General features: G+C 47.6%; 2 protein-coding genes across 2 annotated transcripts; both read right to left on the reverse strand.

Annotated features, from left to right (window-relative positions):
• Positions 1 to 1986: 1986 nt before the first annotated feature.
• On the reverse strand, positions 1987 to 10306 carry BHQ10_010341 (uncharacterized protein; the record flags this gene model as incomplete). The annotated part of the gene is made up of 7 exons (XM_040872961.1): positions 1987 to 5712; positions 5758 to 6053; positions 6104 to 6443; positions 8904 to 8971; positions 9018 to 9317; positions 9387 to 9780; positions 9830 to 10306. 7 exons carry the CDS (start codon positions 10304 to 10306, stop codon positions 1987 to 1989), a joined length of 5601 nt encoding a protein of 1866 aa, XP_040738843.1.
• Positions 10307 to 11222: 916 nt separating this feature from the next.
• Positions 11223 to 13069, reverse strand: BHQ10_010342 (uncharacterized protein; the record flags this gene model as incomplete). Its single annotated transcript, XM_040872962.1, has 3 exons — positions 11223 to 11487; positions 11538 to 12675; positions 12739 to 13069. 3 exons carry the CDS (start codon positions 13067 to 13069, stop codon positions 11223 to 11225), a joined length of 1734 nt encoding a protein of 577 aa, XP_040738844.1.
• Positions 13070 to 21673: the final 8604 nt, after the last annotated feature.

Consider the following 21673-nt stretch of genomic DNA (forward strand, 5'->3'; position numbering starts at 1 on the left):
TCCAACGATTGAAAGGAGCAAGAGGGCCAGAGGTAGGAGGATAAATCCAGCGTGGAACACGTGTTAGGCTCCGCGATCCTGTGATCACGGACCGCATCAATTCTTTAGAGAATCAGCATCAATACGAGCCATGTAAATCTCATAGTATTTATAGGAAAATGGGATGGGAGTCAACATACACGCAACACTTCACGTTAGGGATTCGTCCCAATAAGTCAAGGAAACTCGTGGGACTCGTGCATGAAGATGTGGATAGATACAGGTCTCGTATATGCGATAATTCCCTCAACAATACATCAATCACTGTCCTCACGGGCAGTCTCCTGAAGTTCAAGGATATGGGCACGTTCTTCTGGAACTTGACGAATGTCTCCCGGAAAAGTAGTCGAACTGCGTGAACTCGCAGAGATTGGGAAGTGTGATAGAGTGCCCATAAGTCGGATTTCGATATCTCCTAAACCATCAGTATGGAGTACGTCTGTGTGAAGAGAGGCCTCATACGCTTTCAAATACTAGCTGCAACACTTCAGCTGGAAGGTCCAATAACTTTCGTTGTGTGGTCCCCATTGTTCATGCCTAATGATGTGGTCGGCCGAAACAATCCAGGTATCTCATGAAGCATGTATCTGTAACGCCGAATGAAACATCTTTAGACAGTGCGACGATCGCAGATAAACGTGCAGATTCAGGCACAGAATTTTTTAATAGGCCTAGGGTAGGGGGGCTGTGGGGCTGTCGGGCTGTCGGCCTCCACAGACAGGTGAGTAAGCTCCATGGACTCGCAGGAGAAACTACTCTCTCGCCACTGGGCATTGTCATAGATCTCCCACGCAGCGAATCAAGTTAAGGCCGCATAAAGCCCACCGGGCTCGGCATGAGATAAAACCAGCATGAACAGAAGGAAGCAGCTGTGGGATATTCACGAGGATAAACAGATCCTGCAGCCAGAGTCCCAAACTCTCTTCTGGTTCCTACAGGCGGATGACTAAGCTTCATGTTTCCAGGGACAGGCGAATGACAGCGATCTCCTTTGATAGAGCGACCAAGTACATACTTCTTCACACTATCTCATTAGTCGTTTGGAACAAGCGGATGACTCAGCTCTATGTTCGAGGTTTAGTTAACTAACTTACTTAGTTAACTGGTTGTAGGAGGATGACTAAGCTTTATGTTTCTCGAACAGGTAAACGAACTCAGCGATCTGTGATAGTGACGGTCGAATTATTAACCAGCTCCCGGAGAGCTGACGAATCTCAAATTAGGTTGACTGGGTTTTTTTGACCTGGGTTCAATCAGAAACTGTATCCGGAGTCTCTCCGATCGTAGGGTAGGTCTTGTCTAATTGAATAGCTAACTCAGTTAACTAGTTAACTACAAGCGGATGACTAAGCTTTATGTTTCTCGAACAGGTAAATGACTCAGCAATCTGATTGTGATAGGACGGCGAGGCCCTTGCTATAGAACTTTGCGTCCTAGGAAGCCGTTCATAGGATCAGATGAATCATAGACGCCTATGACACCTGGTAAACGCATCCCAAGGTGGTATGCATTCTAGATAGTCCATCTCTTGACCGCGAGCGGCTTAGGTAAGAATTTCTATAATTGAGTATTTCCTACAAAAGTTCGGTGACCATATGGCTGGGCTGGCTATACGTCGTGGTGGGACACTGGTCGAGAGCCTCATGCCCCAATCCGCCGTAAAGACAAGTCTACAAGTCTATGAGGGCCAAATGGATGTAGACATAGAGCAGTGGACCGTAGGCGGAGGCGTGAAGGCCATGGACGACGGGACATGGACACATGAACCCGTCCTGATCGCCCACTGGGCCATATGGCCCGGGCCATAGAGCCCAGCCAGCCCACTGGCGACCGCCGTGGCTCCTCCGTGGCCATGGAGTCGAATGAGCCGTTGAGATGCGGTCTCGCGGCCGAGGCTTCCATACGGCCTCGCATGATGGTGTCACATTGCCGCCGAAGCAGCGAACACTAACGACGTCTGAAGCCTATGAACGCTGCCGCTGCCTGTTCCATGGCTTTGTTGACAGTCCGGTCTTCAGGAAAGATCAGAAACACGGACTGGCTGCCATCCTGTCGAGCCGACTCAAGACATTGTGAAGGCATCAGCATACGCAGTCGCGCATCTCGGAGCTGTGCATGATATGCTTCTACAAAGCGTTTTGCTTCGCGCTCGCAGCGAAGGGGATCAGACGGATCGGCAACGACTCTCTTCCGCTCCGTCCACCGAGTCCCAGTCCAGACCCGGAAGATGACCAGATCATCGGACGGCTCGTGAGGACTGGCAACAATGGGTGGCCGCTGTTCTCGAATCTTATTGGCGGCTTTCCTCCTGCGTTCGACACTACCATTAGGAGGCGGGGGAACTGGAAGCGCGTTGGACGGGTTCTCGATCGGCGCCGGCTCAGTCAGAGGAATGGCCGGCAGTGGCGGATCTCCCGGGGCAATGGTAGGTTGATCTGAAGTCGTCAGCTGCATATCGATCTGCGTGAGAGGTCGATCTCGGTCTCCTTGGCCTTTTTCTTGGCCTTTTTCGATTGGACGCCGATACGGACCCTGGCGAGCAGGCCGAGCAAATTGTTTTCGCCCAGCCTTCAGAGGTTGGCTTGGTGGGCTTGGTGGGCTTGTTGATCGAAGTCTCTGGTTTGCTCCACCTCCACCAGTAGCAGCAGGAGGAGCATGATTGCCTTCAAGTGGAGTGATCTCACCGTTGTTGTTGTCATTGAAGAGATCGTCCCCGCTCTGAGTCTGAGTGAAGTCATTTTCGAATTCCTGGGCTGCTCGCGGAGTATTTTCTGCCCGCTGCTTGGCTTCCCGTCCACGTCGAGCTTCCTCGGCGATTCTCTTGTCTCTCGGAACTTTTCGACGGGATTCTCTGTCGTCAGTCAGTACTTCTGGTCTTGCGGCTTGCAGGTCTTCATGAGGAGGTTCGGGTGGAGGATTCCCAATTTCAACTCCCTGGTTCCCTTCCACCGGGCTTTCAGACTCACGCAACCGAGCAATCAATTCTGGCACCGAAGGCAGAGGAGGATTGGCAGGATCGGCAACGGCCGAGTCAGAGACGGCTGGAGGCTCTGCTGATTGGGCGACTGTTTGTGCCCTCTCTTCCGCCACCACCGCTTCAGGTGGGCTCTGCCCTGTGAGATCCTCGGTTGGAGGCAGTTTCTCAGCTCCAAGGTTTGCACCGGGAGTGAACTGATGCCCTTGTTTCATATCTACTTGCGTGAGACGATGGGCTTTTCCGCCGCGATGTCTTTGTGCAGCCTGTCGTCTGGCTTTCGCCGATCGATTGAGCCCTAAGAGTCGGGAAGGTCGAGCAGCCCTGTGCTGTCTTGATGAGCGGAGTGTGGAGGGAAGCCCTGAGAGTCGGGAACGTCGAGCAGCCCTATGCTGTCTTGATGAGCGGAGTGTGGAGGGAGGTTCTGCAAGGCGGTCATCTTCTTGTCGAATTAGAGCCTCACCGTCAGCCACTTCTCGCGGTGATGTATTTGCTTCTGTGGGGGTGTTCGACCTGGCATTGTCCGTGGGATGTTCCGGAATATGCCCAGGAGACGGCTCGTGGATGATTATCTCTGGAGTCACATTATGGTCCTCTATTTCTGTCTCGTGCGGGTCTTCCCCAATGTTGGTGGGCTCATGACTCTCCTCCACTGGACTTTCGGGCTCGCGCACTCTACCGAGGAACTCTGGCACAGAAGGTGGGGGGGACGTTTGGGGAAGATCAGCATGATCTGCAACGACCGATTCTGAGATGACTGGACCCTCTTCTAACTGCGCAAGCGTTTGAGCCCTCTCTTCCGCTATAACTTCTTCGAGTGGACTCTGGATTGGAAGGTCCGCATGGGAGGTGAGCTTATGCCCCTGTTTTATATTTACTTGCGTCAGACGACGGTTCTTTCCGCCGAGGCGGGTCTGTGCTGCAGCCTGTCGTCTGGATATGACCGTCCGCTTGGGTCCTAAGGGTCGGGATCGTCGTCGCACAGCCCTATGCTGGTTTAAAGCACTGAGAACGGATCGACGATCTTCTATAAAATGACCTGACGGCAGTTCGCCAAGGTGGTCAGGCTCCTGTCGAGTTAGGGACTCATTTTCGTCTATCTCTCCTGGTGTATTCGCTTCTATGAAGTCGTGTGGCCCGGAATTGTCCTCGGTATCATCGATAACGAGCTCTGGCACCATTATATCATCAAGAGTATCTGCCGCTTGAGAATCTTTCTCAAGCGCGGCTTCGATTTCAATCGGTTCCGCTACCGATGAGTCAACTGGCGTCTGGTTAGCGGTGAGTGCGTTACCTCTCAGTTCCTCGATTACTGTGTCTTCCGGCTGTGTAGATTCATGCTCATTCCCAGCGTCGATTTCCACTTCCGTGATATTTCCGGAAGACCCGCGACTTGATTCCCCATGGTTTTGGTCTACAGAATGGGGTCTGGCGGCCGGTCCGCCTTCATGTCCACCACTGGACATTCGTTGACGGCGAGACTCTCTCTGCCGTCGCCGAGTCTCCCGCTCTTGCCGCCGCCGCTGTCTCCGTTCCCGCCGCTCCTCGCGTCTACTATTCCGACGCTGAGTGTCAGTTCTGTCGATCACATGATCCGAGGTCCCCGTTATCTGGTGGTCGTCTGACGGATTGATTTCTTCAGGGACGAACAGCGGCGACGGAGGGGGATGAGGGGAGCTATGGGGCGTTGAATGGTCTTCGTCAATTGGGGTTGGTGGAGTCTCAGACGGTCGACCAAAGAAAGCGAAATATACACATCTTCTCACATAGAGTGCGGAAACGGACTCATCCGATGGTTGGCTCTCCATCTGATCGAGGAAGAGAAAGTTTTGCTCTTGTTCGTGAGTCTCGATGCTGGGTTTCCCGCATCGACTCTGTCTGGGGATGGTGGAAAAAGGAGCTGAGGCGCGACGGTCTCGAATCTCGACAGGAACGGCCTCGTTAAAACATGCTACAATCTGATTGACAAGCGTATCGATAGAATCGTAACGATACTGATCACGGTCACGTGCCTTCAGAAGCGCTTCCAGCGCAAGCCGGCGATCTGGCGAGTCGTCTATGAGACGTCGGATCTGCGGTGAGTCGAATCCTAGCTGAAGGGCTAGGGATGCCATTCGGTGCACGACTCCATCGTTGGCTTCTCGGAACTTGGTTTTGGCATGTCGCTTCTTTTTCTGACGCGCTTTCGGCATCTGGAGGTAGTGTCGAAAGGCAAAGAGCCAGAGTTGTCGATATCCACTCTCTCTGCCTTCTTCCACCGTCCCGGAACATGATCGGAATTCCGTCTCGGACACTTGCATTTGATAGCGACCGCGACCATGTCTCGCGGGGTTGTAGATCTGCTTCATGGCGGACCGCATGGTGCGCTTGCGCATGGCCGCGAGGTCGACTAATCGTCCAAGGCAGCTCGATGTGACCTCGAGGTAAGAAATGTCCTTGAAAAAAGTGTGAAGCGATGGGACAATCTCACCGCGACGGCGCAAAACCCTCCAGATAGACTTGCGTTCTGCCTGGTTGAATTTTGGGAATGCTTCACCACTGAGCACGAGGCCTTTAAGTTTGGTCCGGTCTAACCCTCCTGGAACCAGAAGCTGGAGCTTCTCCACAGTCATACAATCAATCTTCTCCATCCGAGATCGGTCATGTTCAACTAGTGATGACCAGAAGTCCTTGATAAAACAGAGGTAGTGAATAATTTCCTGATTGCATCAGCAACAGTCTCATGGCGCCGAGGGAATACGAACCTCATCACACTTCACGGCAATGACCCGAGGAAGGTTGCCAATACTCATCCCATTCCAGAGACCCGGAATTGGCAGCAACGAGTCAAAAGCCGAGCGGATCGAACTATTTTCCCGCTGTGACAGTTGTCGCATCCGCTTTTGTTTATTTTCTGTTAGCCGAGACAGCCATCGCTCTTCGAAGCGAGCACTGGCTTCGTACTGATACTGACGGACTTTGCGATACACTTCGCCATCGGTCGGTGTCGCTTCATTAGCATATTCATCCGTTAATTCCGTCTCAAGCTCCCGACTGATGTCTCGTCGAGAGTCAGACCCCAGTAACTATGAATGAGGAATCTAGACCCACCGTCTAAATATAGATCGACTGTCCACCACCGGTCGTAGGGTGCCAAGAACTCCCTTCCCGCTCTCAAACGGTGCTGTCCGTGCAGGCACGTCACCTGTCCAATCGGAAACTCGAGGGCGACGTAGCTATCTGGCTGCTGACTCATCAAAGAGTTGGCGTTTACCTCGTTGCCACTCAGGGCACTCATGAGGTGTTCCCTCGAGATGGTCGCCACGACATGATTTGGCAATGATAATCGGTCGCAATCTTCACTGTCAAAGATACGCCGCAGCCTCTCCACATTGTCCGGTTTGTACTCGGAAGGTAGGGATATTTGGCTGATATTGATCTTTGCTGTGCCCTGAAATTTAAGACGTCGTTCTCTTGCCAACCGTAGCTCTGTACTGCTGAACATAGAACGATCCATGTCGGAGCAGGGGTGGTTGACGTATAGCACTCAATCAATATACGATCGACAAATTGTGAGAGACGATGGTTGGGCTGGCATGTTGGGGGTATTTATAATTTCGTTGACAACGACGGATGCGAAACAAGCAGATGAGTCATGACACTGTTTCCACCCCTCCCTGTTTTGAAGCCCTTTCGTCTCCTTTCCTGTTACGTCTTTCCTGTCCGGTTCAGCGTACGTAACGAAGAGCTGTCCATAGTTATTTGGTTTATGTCTATGATTTCGTTGACAGCGATGGATGCGAAACAAGCAGATGCGTCAGGACGCCATTTCTACGCCACCCTGTTTTGAAACCCACAGTTTTCGTTTCTTGTTTATTGTAAGGTTTCACATAAATCCCCCTTCTTCCCTGTCTGAGCCACCCTGCGTAATGAAGGTCTTTCCGTAGCAGTTGGTTTTGTGTCTATAATGTCGGACAACGTATCTCAAAGTCTTACTGTTGGTGCTTCTGACAGTGCCTCAGTAAAATCCTCGCATCAATCCCTTAACGGGCCTATGGAAACACGAGCGGACAGCGGAAAGACCGCAGGAAAAAACTCTTCTACTAAGCTAACTGGTGGTCCTAAGAGATTGGGACTGCCAATGACCGTGCTTCAAGCTAAAGCCGAACATGAGTTGCGTGGCTGGAAAGATTCGCCCTGGAAACACTACAACCATATATTCAACTGTGACCTCGCTGGTGACGTTTCTATAGCTACCGCTCGTACCCATCCGTCGGAGTTAAGGGCCATACGGACACTTAAGAAAGAAGATTCCGAAGATATATTGGAGAAGTTCCGTATAATTCGACATGAGAATATCCTACTCGTTCGAGAATACTTCACACATGAAGATTCTGTATATATGGTGTTTGACGATCTCCCGGTGACTCTGGACCACTTGGTGGCTTGTGATTATTACCCCCGTGACACTCAAGTCTTATCCGCGCTGGCACAGGTAATACCACGAGCCCTGATCGTGGATATAGACCACTAAACATATCTGAAGATTCTCAGCGGCCTATCCTTTCTCCACGCATGTGGATATGACCACCAGGCTCTCATTTGCTCCAACATCCTGCTGGGGATGGATGGCACAATCCAGATCGGTAAGAGCACCTCAATGTGCGGGAAGAAAGAGCTGACCAACTTCTCAGCGGCATTGGATTGCTGTGTGAAGGGACCTCCGAACCAGGCCAAGTCAATCGATGCCGTCGCATCAATAGCCACACTGCTCATGCAAAAATATACCAAGTCAAACGGCGCTAAGGGAATCGATAATGTAGATCGGTGGTCTATGGACTCCCTGGCTTTTCAATTTCTCCTAAAGACAGATACAGCTGAATCTGTCGATGAATTGAAAGATGTATGTTCAGATCAAACCAATGACAGACAACGGAGTATCTAACGGTTGTACAGTATATCCTCAAGACCGCAAAATTCTCAAAAGATTATTTGGCGGGATTGGCTCGATTCGCACTGATTTCTGCACGCACTTTCTACTCTATTAGTTCCCAGATGTGAATAGCTGATTTTAGGCTTCGCGAATACTCCGTGTGTCCTATTTTTCTATTGTATGAACGGTCGCAAATTCTACTGTATCTAAAGGATGTACCATACCTCTACTCGTCATATGTCATTCTATCTTTGATGAAAATAATATTTCCTCTATATGGTAGCTACGTGATCCGGTATACTTACTTTGTCTACTCCGTAGTAAGCACTCAGTTTCAAATACATAAGGTTGAACTGGGTGACGACGTCATCAACTTGTTTCCGATGTGAGTCTAGCCGCTGCGCTATCTTGCACGGTCGATCGTGTTTTTAAAACAGGAACATGTGGGTCTAGCCGTTGCGCTAGAACCTGCACGGTCGATCGTGCTTTGAAACAGGAACATAATGACGTCATGGAATTGTCTATCTCGACTGGTAAACTAATAAACACTTTAGGTTGAGAAACATTTCCCCATAATTACTGTGCGATAACTTCAGACGGCCGATAGTCCACTTCCTGCATAGTAACTTTCTTACCAAGGTATCGACAAACAACGGACTTCAAATGATCTCTCAATCGGTTTGAGACGGAAGCTTTATATCGATGTTAGTATTCCAATCAGTTATCGACTTTATGAAAGACGTACTCAGTATCAGAATCTCCCCAGTCCGTTCTGGAGTGCTAGGGATTCTCTCTATATAGTCATCTGCCACTTCGGTGGATATGATTTTGTTGTAGTCAGGCTTCCCATGGTATCGGAAAGCACGACCGTGTTCTCCGAAGGATTCTCCGTTATCGTGGGCTGATTCAGTATAGATCGATACTTCAAATATCTTCCAGTCGTCAGACGCGACCCCCAAAGGACCTGGTATGACTTACATAGCCGTTGGTAAGACTGTCGTCTTTGAGAAGATCATTAAGTAGAGGCTGCGCTTCAACAACCATATCTATATCGATTAGCTCGGGGCGTGTGTATAAATGGTCATTGCTTACCTAGGGTGTCAACTTCCCACACGAGATGCAGACGGCGGATTTGACCCGTCAATGTGTTGTAGCTATAGAGAAGCTGTTTGAGATAGGGAACCACGCCGGCAATACCAGCATTGCTGGCCACAGCAACGACGGTCTCATACTGACTTAAGGAGTGGCTAATCCCAAACGGACCCATCACGAACGCACAGAACGAAGCGGATCCACTGGCAGCGGCGCGTTGTTGCAAAGTGGCAGTGAATCCTCGACGGACCTGGACAAATAATTCCAGCGTGGTCTGCTTCTCTGATGACCAAGAGGTAACTACGAAGGGGTGTGATTGCATCCAAGAACCGAGGCTCACCGAGGGCATCCACAAGTAAATACACTGACCGGCGCCAATGCCAAGAGGCCTACCCAGAGTAACACGAATCTTTATGATGCGCCCGGTATCGTTTTCCAGTTCCTTACCGGAGCCTTCCTTGTTCCCAGCGATTGGTAGCTGAATCGGTCTGCAGGTAATTGTTGCACGCGGCTTTGGCCGGGATGAGATGAAGTTGTTCTGGTATAGAAACTTTCCAACCTGGTAGACAGTGATCAAGCAGAGGATAGACAACGGAACGTAGATATACAGTCGTGGGAAGACGGAACCCGAGGACAAGTGCCGCCAAATAGAATAGAAGAATAGGACTGCAAGGGCTTGATGAGTTCGCAAGAATATTTCATAGATCCGCTTCTTGAGGACAGGAAGAGTAGATATAATAATCATTGCTAACGATACGGCGCCCTAAATAGAAGTTAGCCTTGATATCTGGACAGCAAGGGAACCTGCCTACAATAATTGCAAAGAGGGTCTCCTCTTGTTTAGGGTTGACATCTTGCTGAATTGTCAACACATGAGTCGTCACTAAAGCACAAGTCATCCACCCAGCTGCACGGTGTATCCATTGGCAGGCTTCTAGGGGAATTCCAAGGATGTCTGCTAGGACACTCAGGTGAGGGACCATGAATAGGACTGTCATATTGACAAGAGCAAGTCTGCCTGCCCGAGTACTAGCCTCCTCGTATGTGTGGACATTGTACAAGACGACAACGCAGTTTGAAGCGCCGTACACTAGACATTTGATGATCCCTGCCCAGGTCCAAGGTCCGAACCATCGATGACGATTCAGCATATATGGATAAACGAGATATTTCGACACCAAAATGGAGAGTACGCGGGCCAAATCACAGAGAGCGGGTCCCAAACGAGCTACAATGAGAAGTAACAGGATGCCGCCAACGGCAATTCCATAAATATTAACGGCATCCATAAATGATTGAGAGAAGTGGATTCTACACCAGAAACTATGCAGTGAGCAATGTCGTAGACGAGGGCGCTGAGGACCTTATATAGCCTTCGTAGGCAAAGGCCTTACATAAGCGTCCAGTTTGGTTTCAACAAACAACACGGTGCCATTCTGTTTCAAACACTCAAGAGTCAATAACAATAGCCCTATAAATACGCAATGGATCCCCCATTGGAAAGATGAAGTGAATCAAGTCAGACCAAGGTGAATCACTCTATAAAATGACCGCAGATTCAAGTTCCAAAAAACGTCAATTGGATACTCCGCGAGCGAGGAGTCAACAAAGAGGCAGGCTCAGGAAGACTCTTTTCAAAAAAGGCTACACCTACAGTGTTGAGTGTGACGCTGATGTTTATATGGTGATCCGGCTAAGAGGCACCGGTCGAATCTTCACTTTTCAGTCCGATTCTACCGAAGCTTTCAGCCCGTCTCTCCGAGAACTAGTGCGCACCTCCCCCCGTTGAATGGCTTCCCGTAAATTAATGACAGCAGGAACGCCATTGGCCCAAGCCACTAAAGACCACTTCTAAGAACTTCCTCAGTCAAAGCGCGAATTCAATCGACGAAGCCAAAGCGATGCCCTCATGAAAGCCATGTCGATACTGATTGCCATTACCTTCAAGATCGAAGTCCGAGACAGGAACGACGCTGGGTTCTGCCGGACTACTGTTACTTGCCTACGTTTAACCTAAATCGGTAATGCGAAATTAAATCATTTCTTTGTTTATGGTCTGTGATAAGACTCAGTGAATGCATATGTAACAGACTTATTCCCGCCATATTAGTAAAAAAAAGGCAGCAAGTAATTATTATATACGGAGCTAAGGAGTATCAAACTGAAGAGACAGACTGCTGCCTGCAACGCCTGTCCTTCTAAGTCTTATGTGAAGACACGCAGGAGCCTTTCCGTTGCGGCTTCCATTGCTTTCTCGGTATTGAACCACTGGACCCGTTCAGAAAGAGGATTAAATTCCAAATGCAAACCGTCTGGACGGACGGAAGCATTCGTGGCAAATGAAGCATTAGCAAAAAGGGAATGAAAAATGGGATCAAGTGACTGAAAGTGAGCTACGGCGTTGGGATACGCGATTCTCACATAGTTGATCAAGAGCTTTAAGAAATCATCAGTGTATGTTCGGTTTTCCCTAACAAAAAGTGAGTCTCCTATCGATTAGTATGTTCGGGGCTGGCTTACATGTCGCCCATCACCGAATCCGGTGCGCATGTCAGAATTGTGATGATTCCAATGCCACTTCCTAGTCTCCACCATCGCTTGCCATAATTTTTACTGTCCACAAGTCGATTACGATTCCACGCGACCCTTTCCATTATGAAGTCATGGGCCATTGCCATGGGTGTGCGACCGTTTCGGTAGAACATGTTTCCCAATTCTTTCTCGTATACTGCAACGAATATGTAAAGAAGGACTTGTGCCAGACGACGAGCTATGGATTTGCCATGGCTGCCATCCTTGGGTTCTACCAATATTCGAGACGCAGCGACGCATTTTTCCACTGTGGAAAGACTGCGATAAGGAGGAAGTAATACTGGTTGAAACTCTCGTATCAACCACTCACTCCAGTCATTGAGAATGGCACAAGTTCCCCTAACTATCCGATCGCCTGTTTCATAGATCGTACGCAACGTCCCATCGTCTAATTTATCGACCCCACGCAACGTCTCCCCATTAGTGACTTGATACGCTTTACTCACCAGACATCTGAGGAGACACATTTGAGGAGAATAAATTTCGTTCGACGGTGAAGGATTACCCCGTTCCAAAGTGGAGAGTGTTGACGCTGACACGTCTCTATCTTCTCGAATAGCCTTTTTCCTCGTTGCTTTACGAGGTTTGCGTTTCGGTACACGGTTTGCTAGCTTCGGAGTATGAGAGGGGTAGGATAGAGGGGTAGGATATGACTCTACCCCAGCGGTGCCCGCCAAACTTCTTTCAGCAGGCATGGACTCCCCAGTATCATGACTAGACTGGTTACAGTCGCTAGTGGAGACGGTAGATGGTGATCGGCCCATCCCGGGTGACGCTGCCAAGCTGGAGTAAGAGGGACTGTCTTGGTCAGTGATCCATTCCGGAGAAGTGAAACAACCAAGACGTTGTGAATTTTGGCAGCTGTCAAAATTCCGCTCAATAGGATCGCTCGTCTGCGCCAAGTCAGGTGTAGCACCGACCATGGACGAAGAACTGTACCCATGTTCGTAAGGATCGACCTGCTCCATGTGATGATCTGCGACCACCGTGTTCGAGCCCGCTTCGATGGATGGAATGTTCTGCGCGGAGAGCATATCGCGAGACAGTGTCCCGTCGTTATAACGATCTGTGGAAGTTGTACGAGTTAGCGGGGTCACTCAAGAGGACCAGTATCCGGGAAGAAAAACACCTTGATAGTATGATGGAACTGGTGGCGAGGCGTGCGGAGGAGTTTGCGGTGGTCCTTGTACGTCGTCATCAACGTTTCGGTCGAACAGGCGGCTCATAGATCCTATCTCAGAAGTGGCATCTATGGTAGGAAGATTGGCCTCGTGACCCAGTGTGTCCGCCGGCTGGGGAGCACTGGATGAATTTATTTCGACGGGGCGAATAGTGTGGGCAGGAGGTTCACTTGTATGCGGCACGTCGTTATCATCTAAAGGAGCTGTTCTAGTTAGCAAAATCGACCTGTCATCATGTTGGAAAGGGAGCACCTTGATGAGCCTGAAGAGCCGTCCCATAGCTGGTATGTATGGATATACCCGGTGCCAGAAATATCTGGGTAAAGGCGAGTGTCTCTTGCAATAACAAAGGTTCCAGAGTCAGGAGTGAGTTCAAGTAGAAGGCCAAGTATTCATCAAACTGGCTGACCGTTAGGATTCCTTACACTAACAAGGTTTGTGGCCTCACCTGAACGCTTCTCGCATTATTGTATAGACGCTGATAATCTGCGTCCTCTATTTGTATCTGCAATTTCACATCAGAGACGGGAATCGCTTAATAACTCGAGCGGTAATATGCACAGCATTCATAACTTACGGACGCTGAATCTATGAGAATTCTCGTCAGACTCATGGTAGAAAGGGTGGGAAAGAAGTGATGAAGTTCCGCTGGACGAAAAGCCGTCCCATGGCCGGTATGTATGGATATACCGGGTGCCAGAAATTTCTGGGTAAAGGCGAGCTTTTCTTGCAAATAGAAAGGTTCCAGAGTCAAGATTGAGTTCAAATAGAAAGCTAAAAGTCCAGCAAACTGGCTGACTGTTAAAGATTCGTTATACTGACAGGAGATTGTGACTTCACCTCGATGCTTCTCGCGTTACTGTAGAGACGCCGATAATTTGTGTCCTGTATTTGTATCTGCAATTTCACATCAGAGAATAGGATCGCTTAATACCTCGAGCGGTAATGTTTATGACTTACCGCCGATGTATCTATGAGAATTCTCGTTAGGCTCATGGTAGGAAGGGTGGGAGAGAGATGGTGGAGATTCGCTGGATAAAAAAGAGAGTTGGCGACTATCGGTCGCAGGAGGGCGAGGGAAGGTTTTTAAAGGTGGTAGCCATGTTTGGCTCCTTAGAAAACCGAGGCCCAGGGAAAAGGTGGAAAAATGGTGAAAAGTGATGTGGGAAAGTGGTGAAAATCGTGGTGAAAAGCGTAAGCCGGTGGTAGTGTGCACACAACCATGAAACAAGCCAGCTCGCACGAAAACTGTGGCCATAATTTCCCATGGTTAGCGTTGTAAATCAAGATAAATTTGCAAGATCTTTTTCAGTTTAAATGCGAGGGATAGATTCGAAAGAGAAATCGTGTGAAGAATCGAATTTGTGTCTGTCTTTAACAATCGCACTCTCCGCAGCATAAACCAAAACGAGTCAGAACGAATTGTTGTCAAAGACGAGCTAGTGTCAGTCCGAGTTAGTGTCACTTCGAATTGGTTGCCAGTACTAGTTGGTGTTGATCGAGTTGGTATCGGTCCGATTTGGATTCATAATGAATCGTTGTTGAAAACGAGTTGGTGTTAAGTCCGAGTTGATGCCGGTACAGACTGGTGTCGGTTGTCGTCAAAGAGTTCGTTCTCGATGCACCCCGCAGCCGTGATTGGGAATTCGCCCACGTGCGAATCAAATTAGTCCTGCCAGGCACCAGACACGCCTTACTCCATAAGTGGAGTATCGAAACGCGTCGAATTTCGACGAACCTCTTCTTATTCTGAAACAAACCAGATCGACGGTCGATCAGGGTCTGGTCTTAATCCCTTATCGGCAGGCACAAAGCAAGTCCTTCACAAGCGTCAGATCTAGATTTATCACCAGTGAGTATTTTCCTAATGTGGTTAATGGACCGCCACCGACGTCATACCTTATTGTTTTAGAAGAGTCTCGATACAAGTATGTACTCTGTAAGCAGGGCCAAGTCCCATCGGCAGCGGTCGGGAAGATTCCTGTCTGATGCTGTCATACGGTGCTGGTAACGACCCGTCTCGTGCTGTCTTGCACCCATACGGTGCTGGTAACGATCCGTCTCGTGCTGTCTTGCACCCATACGGTGCTGGTAACGATCCGTCTCGTGCTGTCTTGCACCCATCCGTGGTCCACCTTTAGAAAATCCAAAAAAAAAAGGAGAAAAGAGAAAAAATAATTTAACAATTTCTGGGGGAAAGGATGCCTACTTTGAATCTGTCCTGTTCTGGAGATTTCGTCGTTGTGATGCCGCAGCCTGCCACGGAAGAAAATATTTATCATTCTCACGAATTCATGACTAATTCCTAGAACCAAAGCATTCCTAAAATTTAGCAGATCATTCTCAAAAACGACTGGTTCTATCCTGTAAATACAGTCTTTGTCCTCAAGAAAGTCGTCTTAAATTTCCAAGACGCATTTGATCACAAGCGGGGAAGCAGTCTCCTGTATGGTTGGGCTTAGACTATTCATCGCACCGTATCTCTATCTATTAGGGGCTCCCGAGGCTTGTACCACGACGATGTGATATTTGTTCGGGTGGTGAATTTCAGTAGAAAATTATCTATTCAAGAGTTAAACTTTTGATAAGGCTTTTCGTTGCTTGTGTCGTATGTGGGTCATTTATCACTGGTGATAATCGAGGTACATTTATAATTTCTTTCATTGGATGATTCCAGATACCAGGAACACCACGAAACTCAACCCGGATCCGTCGGTATGCAACGGCAAGGCGACTATGTAAAACAGATCACTCTAGGATAGATTTTGCAGTAATAAGATTGCTCATGGATACTTGCACGTATGGATTCTCCGAAACCCATTACCTTCCCATTAGTGAAGGGGGGATGGACGGGATCGTTCTTTTCTCATTGAGCCAATCAATGAGGATCCAATGTCACAGGTACCATTGCATGGGGCTGGGTAAGAGACGAGGTGTGTTTGCTAGCCAACCTGATTTGGAGAAAGTATGACGAGAGAGACAGCATTGAAGACGAGATCGGTCATTTTCATACTACATTTGATATGACAGGAAGATAGTAAGTACATGGTCGCTTAGTAGAGCTTCTGCTGCGACCTTGTGTGAATGAGCAATCGATGAACCGCAATCCACCGATGACAGCCAGCGAGAATGACTCATAAAGTGTGACTCACATTGCTTAGAATGTTCCAGAATCACAGTGGCGAAACTTTCCAAAATGTCAATAGTTGAAGGAAGGTGAGAGTGACGGCAAGTCATAAGATGAGAAGTCTTTTTTGTGCTGGTTGTCTTATCTAACCAGCCTTGCTGGTGAAGCAGCCAGAAATAATCGTTGACGGATTTGAAGCTCTATACTAACAAACGCTGACATCTGTCGACGCTCAGTGGTTCAGTTAAGGAATGATCAACAGGTAATCGACAAGGCCTGGATTGGAAATTTAGGTTGCCTTGTAGGGTACGGTCACAACTATACTTAACTAAGTTGGTTCCCTGGGCTCAATCGCTAAAGCCAGACTGTGTTCTTTGCAGGATCATGATCTTTCTAGAAAGTTGTGAAACAGCTGTCGGAGCATGGCTGCCTAGCCGTTACATCTCGACAGATCGATTGAGCATCTTGTCCTATGAGAGAAATTATACCCCGATTCTATTACCGGTGATAGACCCAAGGCATAGATTTGGAACTCCGCATTGTCCAATAGAGTAAGATCAATTAATTACCTGGACCGTGATAAATTACCCTCGTGGAATACAGTAAATTGATTTTCTGATGAGTAACTTTCACCATTCAAATATCAATCATGCATAATTTCACCCCGTCAAGAGCTTTATGGAGAAACCCTTGCCTATCAATATTACTGCATCTTGTTTCACCACTCTTTTCACCTGTTCAGGTTGAGTGTAGTAAGTTGTTCATTGTCATTCTAATCTTGAGGGGCAGATGGCCTCATAATATACACTATGTATGCACAGACCCACCTCCTTATCGGCACAACACATACACCGAGACATTCTACTGTATATCCAACATCACCACTCCTTCCACCACTCCTTCCATCACTCAGTTCAATTCAATCCAATAATCGATTCACCTATCATTTCATGATCATATGTATCAGCAATTTTCGTCAGTATGTGATACCTATCCCTAATGATGCCCTGTGTGTAGATCAGTGGTGAACCTCTTTAATTCATGGATATTTTCAACACGTGGAAGGTAGGCGGGCGCGCGAGCAATTACATACAGTATCATTTTAAATGTAGCTAGCGCAGCGAGGGCCAGGGTAAATGAAATCACCCGCGATAGAGTGCCTACAAAATATATATATCTAGCAGCACTATCCAAACGGCCGCTTGCTACGTCTATTGCACGTTGTACTGCAATCATAGTGGATACAGTTGAAGATATGTATTAAAACAAGCAGGTATACAGTATAAATCTCAAATGTCTTAAGCTTCGTTGCAGAGAAGACAAAACTACGATAGCGTAACCAGTACGGTAACATACTTATGAAAAAGAAGTCTTTTTTTGTGCTGATTGTCTACCTAACCAAACTTGCTCGTGGCATAGGTAAGCCAATTAGAGGAAACTCAAGTTATTTTATTTACCCACCAAGGGGTTATAGTACATGCTAGATACTGGGCGCCTGCACAACATGGAAATTAGACCGTCATATTCTAGCTTTTACAAAGGAGGACAGAGCTTAGCGTGCTCTTAGCCGACAGGTAATATCACCTAACAATCAGTTATCACAGAGAGGCTAGTCATCACTGTGTTTCTAGACAGGAGACTCACCAAGCTGTGGCTACAGTTCATAAGTACTTAGAACGACTCCGCGATAGGAAATCCCTAGTGGAGTAATCGACCCCATCGAGTAGGTTAATGAGATGATTGTTGGTTTTGACGGTCATTGTTTTGTGGCATGTTACAATTGTTGTAAGACCCACTACACCCCCACTAGTTATTGGTTGTAACGGTATCTGAGTTAATCCGCGATCCGTACCGGACCAAAACATCCGACTGATCTTCACAGCAGTCCGCGTCTTTCATCATCTGGGTCGAACCGAACCATTGTGCATATTAATGGCTGACGATAGCTCACCGGATTACAAGAGCCTTTTGCGGCGAGCAGAGGAGTTACTTCGGCAGGCGGAAAATTGAGAACAACGGGAAGCAGAGCTACGCAGGCAGGCGGAAGATCGGGAATAAAGGGAAGCAGAGCTACGCAAGCAGGAAGCAGAGCTACGCAAGCAGGAAGCAGAGCTACGCAAGCAGGAAGCAGAGCTACGCAAGGAGCTACGCAAGCAGGAAGTAGAGCTACGCAAGCAGGCAGAAGACCGGGAATAACGGGAAGCAGAGCTACGCAGGAAGGCGGAAACGCAAACCTAACCAATAGCTTTTCGAGAGTTTGTCCAGGCTTGCTATGAGTTGTTTTCCTAATAAATAGAAGTTGGCACGCTAACTAAATTGATGAAGGGATATATTCTGGCTCCAATTGGAAAGTACTGCCCAACACGACTTCGCCTCTAGTTGGAATGCCCATCTGAGTAGTGAGAGATCTATAAGATTATCTGTGATTGCCTATAGCCAGCAGGAAGAGAACCTGCTCGACTTTTCGCATCTCTTATTAAACTGCATAGCATCAGTTGGCACTTCTCTCGCCGAGTGCTTAGGAGTGAAAAGGATCTAGAGAGCTACGAGCGTTTTGTCGTGGAAGACTATGTCCATAATATTATATTAGAGTTGTGTAAAATACTAGCTGCTCAAGAGAGATTTCGGCTCGGCAACGGGGTTATATTTGATAATTATGTATATACTCTGGACGATGCTGAAGGTGCTGATGAAGAAGTGATGGATATATTAAGCTCACAACATCTGAGGGCCGATTAATTCTGTATCTATTAAGTTGATGGTACCACCAATATCTTACTTACCATAGTGGAGTATAAGCTGCCGCACAAGTTATCTGTTGAGAATCTCCGAAAGGGTCTACGGCTGATGGAATTTTGGGAAGAAGTTGTTAATCGGAACAAGATTCCTGTGGAGAAGAACGCAAAGTTAATCTATAATACAGAACAGCTAGCGAATTCAGTCGTGGCTCAAGAATATCATATGATGATCTAGGAAGGTCTTGAATATTTCTATATCACTAATGGCTTGGCCTTGGTCCTTCTCTGCATTTTATATCATGATCCCAGCACTCTGTATTATTATCTATGTGAGCCAAATAGGGAGGTCAATTTGTAAGATTCTGCTAGTTTCTAGTAACCAGCAACAACAATTGACAGGGTATTATACCTCTATTTAATAAGTTTCTAATCTCAAATCCGAGATCAGGCGTGGCGTAATAAAGCTCAATCCCAGCTATATATATGGAAGACCAGCTTCAACTATATACGCTCACAGATTCCTGACGAAGAACTATAGGAAGCCTTGCCAGATTCAGAATATCTGAGTTCAGAATCTATAGGCTCTAAATACTTACTATCCTCCTCACTGGAGTCAACTTCAAGGCAGGCCCGTCGAATCTCTTCCCGATCTTGAGGCACATGCGTGGACCTCGAAATTTCCTGAATAGAACCGATGGACTCATCCGATTCTGATACGAATCTGGTAGCGCACGGCCGAAAGCGAGGCTTTAGTCAAATCATGTCCTCTCCATCAAATCAATATTCAGCAATATGTCCAGCTGACTCGATTCCTAGTGATCAACGTCAACAACACATGAACCGGTTCTGTACACAGCGATGCCTGTTGGGTCTTCAACAAGAGGGCACACTGGATGGTTCCTGTCCGAATGTTCATCTCCACCGACAGGGCCAGGAGGGCAACCGGCATTGTATTGATGCTAACACAATGGTACAACTACTGAAACACTAGCTCGATCAAGATCTTGACCATAACTGTACACTATTTGGAGCTTGTGGATCATATGGTGCTCCGTTCAAGATAATATGCGCCGCATATGGCTATATGGTGATTGGAAAGGGGACTATATCTAAACTCTGGAAAGAAATCTCTTGTGAAGCAGAAGTATACTAGGTTCTTCGGAAGGTGCAGGGACTTGTAGTGCCAGTGTTTCTTGGAGCTATTGACCTGGATATGACTTATTTTCTCTATGGAGCTGGAGAAATCCGATATATGCTGCTGATGGCATGGGGGGGAAGGAAAATGGAGCCTGGTGAGAGCTTGACTGAGATTGCGCGGTCGAGGGCACTTATTAGAAAACTAGGAGTGGTGTATGGCGATTTGCGACTTGAAAACATATTATGGAACGACGAAGTGGGTGGGGCCATGATCATAGATTTCCATCGATCTGAAATCCACCGCCAACTGATCGAAGAGCGTGTCCGTTCTTCAAAAAGATCACGTAGGATTCATGATGCGGGCCACTCTAAACGCCGTCGTCTCCTTTACACATGAAAATTTGCGATGACAGAATCAAGTATCAACTATGGTCAGTGAAGGAACTTAGTATTTGGACGGATCGAAATGCTTGGCATCTTGACGATCATCTGATTGCAAATTACTTTCTACCCATATCAACTATTTTATGGGTTTCCCAGAAGCAATAGTCCACCCACGACACTCCGCACTTAATGCCGATGATAACATTGATGTTCGATCACAGATCAGATTATAAAAACCGTCCGCATACAGCTGAACGTCATGTTCAAGGGCGCATGGAATATCGAAGTTATAAAGCATGATTTAGACTTTACACGATCGACAACGACGAGTCTGTCATTCCTTGAGCCCTGAGAAGGAAATCAGAACAAGTATATCATCTTCTGAAGGGGTGTTAAGGGTCGTCTGTTTCTTCGCCTGGCGGGACACAGACCCAGAATCAATGTACCTGTAAACTATTGATATCGCTGTAGTTTGCCAGCAACACATGCTCCAGCACATCTACCAGCATACATGTATTGTAATCCAAATACTCGAGACATACAGTAAGACAGACAGTATTCTCCTCGGATCGACCTTGATTCTAGACTACTCTGCATCTATTACTGTATCGGCTCTTCTCGGCACTGTCTCAGAATAAGCAGCGAGAGATTGAGTTGTTACTGAGTCTACAATCCGACATTGAGATTGAACACTCGTTCAGAGATTCGGCTGGCTCTCGCATGGCTAGGCAACAGTCAATTCGAAACAGTGGACGAAAACACCATGACGTCATGTCTGAGTTTCACTGGGATTGACTCAAAGCGGTAAGTAGGAGTTGACTTTTTTGGGGAAAACTTGTGGTGAGCGGTCTCGTGGAGTAAGGCAGTTTCTTTTCTTTGAAGGTTCGAAAACAGAATGAAGTTTCTATCTGTGAGTCACATTCGGGTGGATTCATCTGAAACAGACAGATATGAACAGTGTGTTTGAATCTCAAACATGAGGGCATTGTTGGCTATATATACCAGGCTTCTCTCCTAGTAGCACCGTCTCAATTCATCTTCCGCATTTTCTCGAAGCTACTCTCATACGCATCTTCTGGCGGGATAGTAATTAACATTTACCTCAACCGAGAACAGCTATCTTTATCCATTCCTATTGAGCCAGCAGGGTCTTATTTCTCTCAGCTCAGGGCTGATCTACTCCTTCTTGGTCATTGATCCTTTGGTTATCCGTGACGAAGTGTTCTTCTCCCTTGCCGCTTTCCAAAGCAACGCAACTATACAGACGATGATCTTCTGGCTGTGAGAGCACCGAACATATGTCAGGCAAATCAGTTTCAGACACTTTTGATCGTGGGACGCAGGATGGCACAACTTGCGTACAGTAACACCAAAAGGCTAATATGATCTTCTCCTAATTCTCCAGTGACCGTCAATGCATGATGAGTAAGATGCGGGCGGTTTCGATTCCTTTCGTGGTATACCACCTCCATTTTGCTCGACGAACCAGGACATTGG

This window comes from Talaromyces amestolkiae (assembly GCF_001896365.1).
Source record: "Talaromyces amestolkiae strain CIB chromosome Unknown scaffold35.1, whole genome shotgun sequence".
NCBI lineage: Eukaryota > Fungi > Ascomycota > Eurotiomycetes > Eurotiales > Trichocomaceae > Talaromyces > Talaromyces amestolkiae.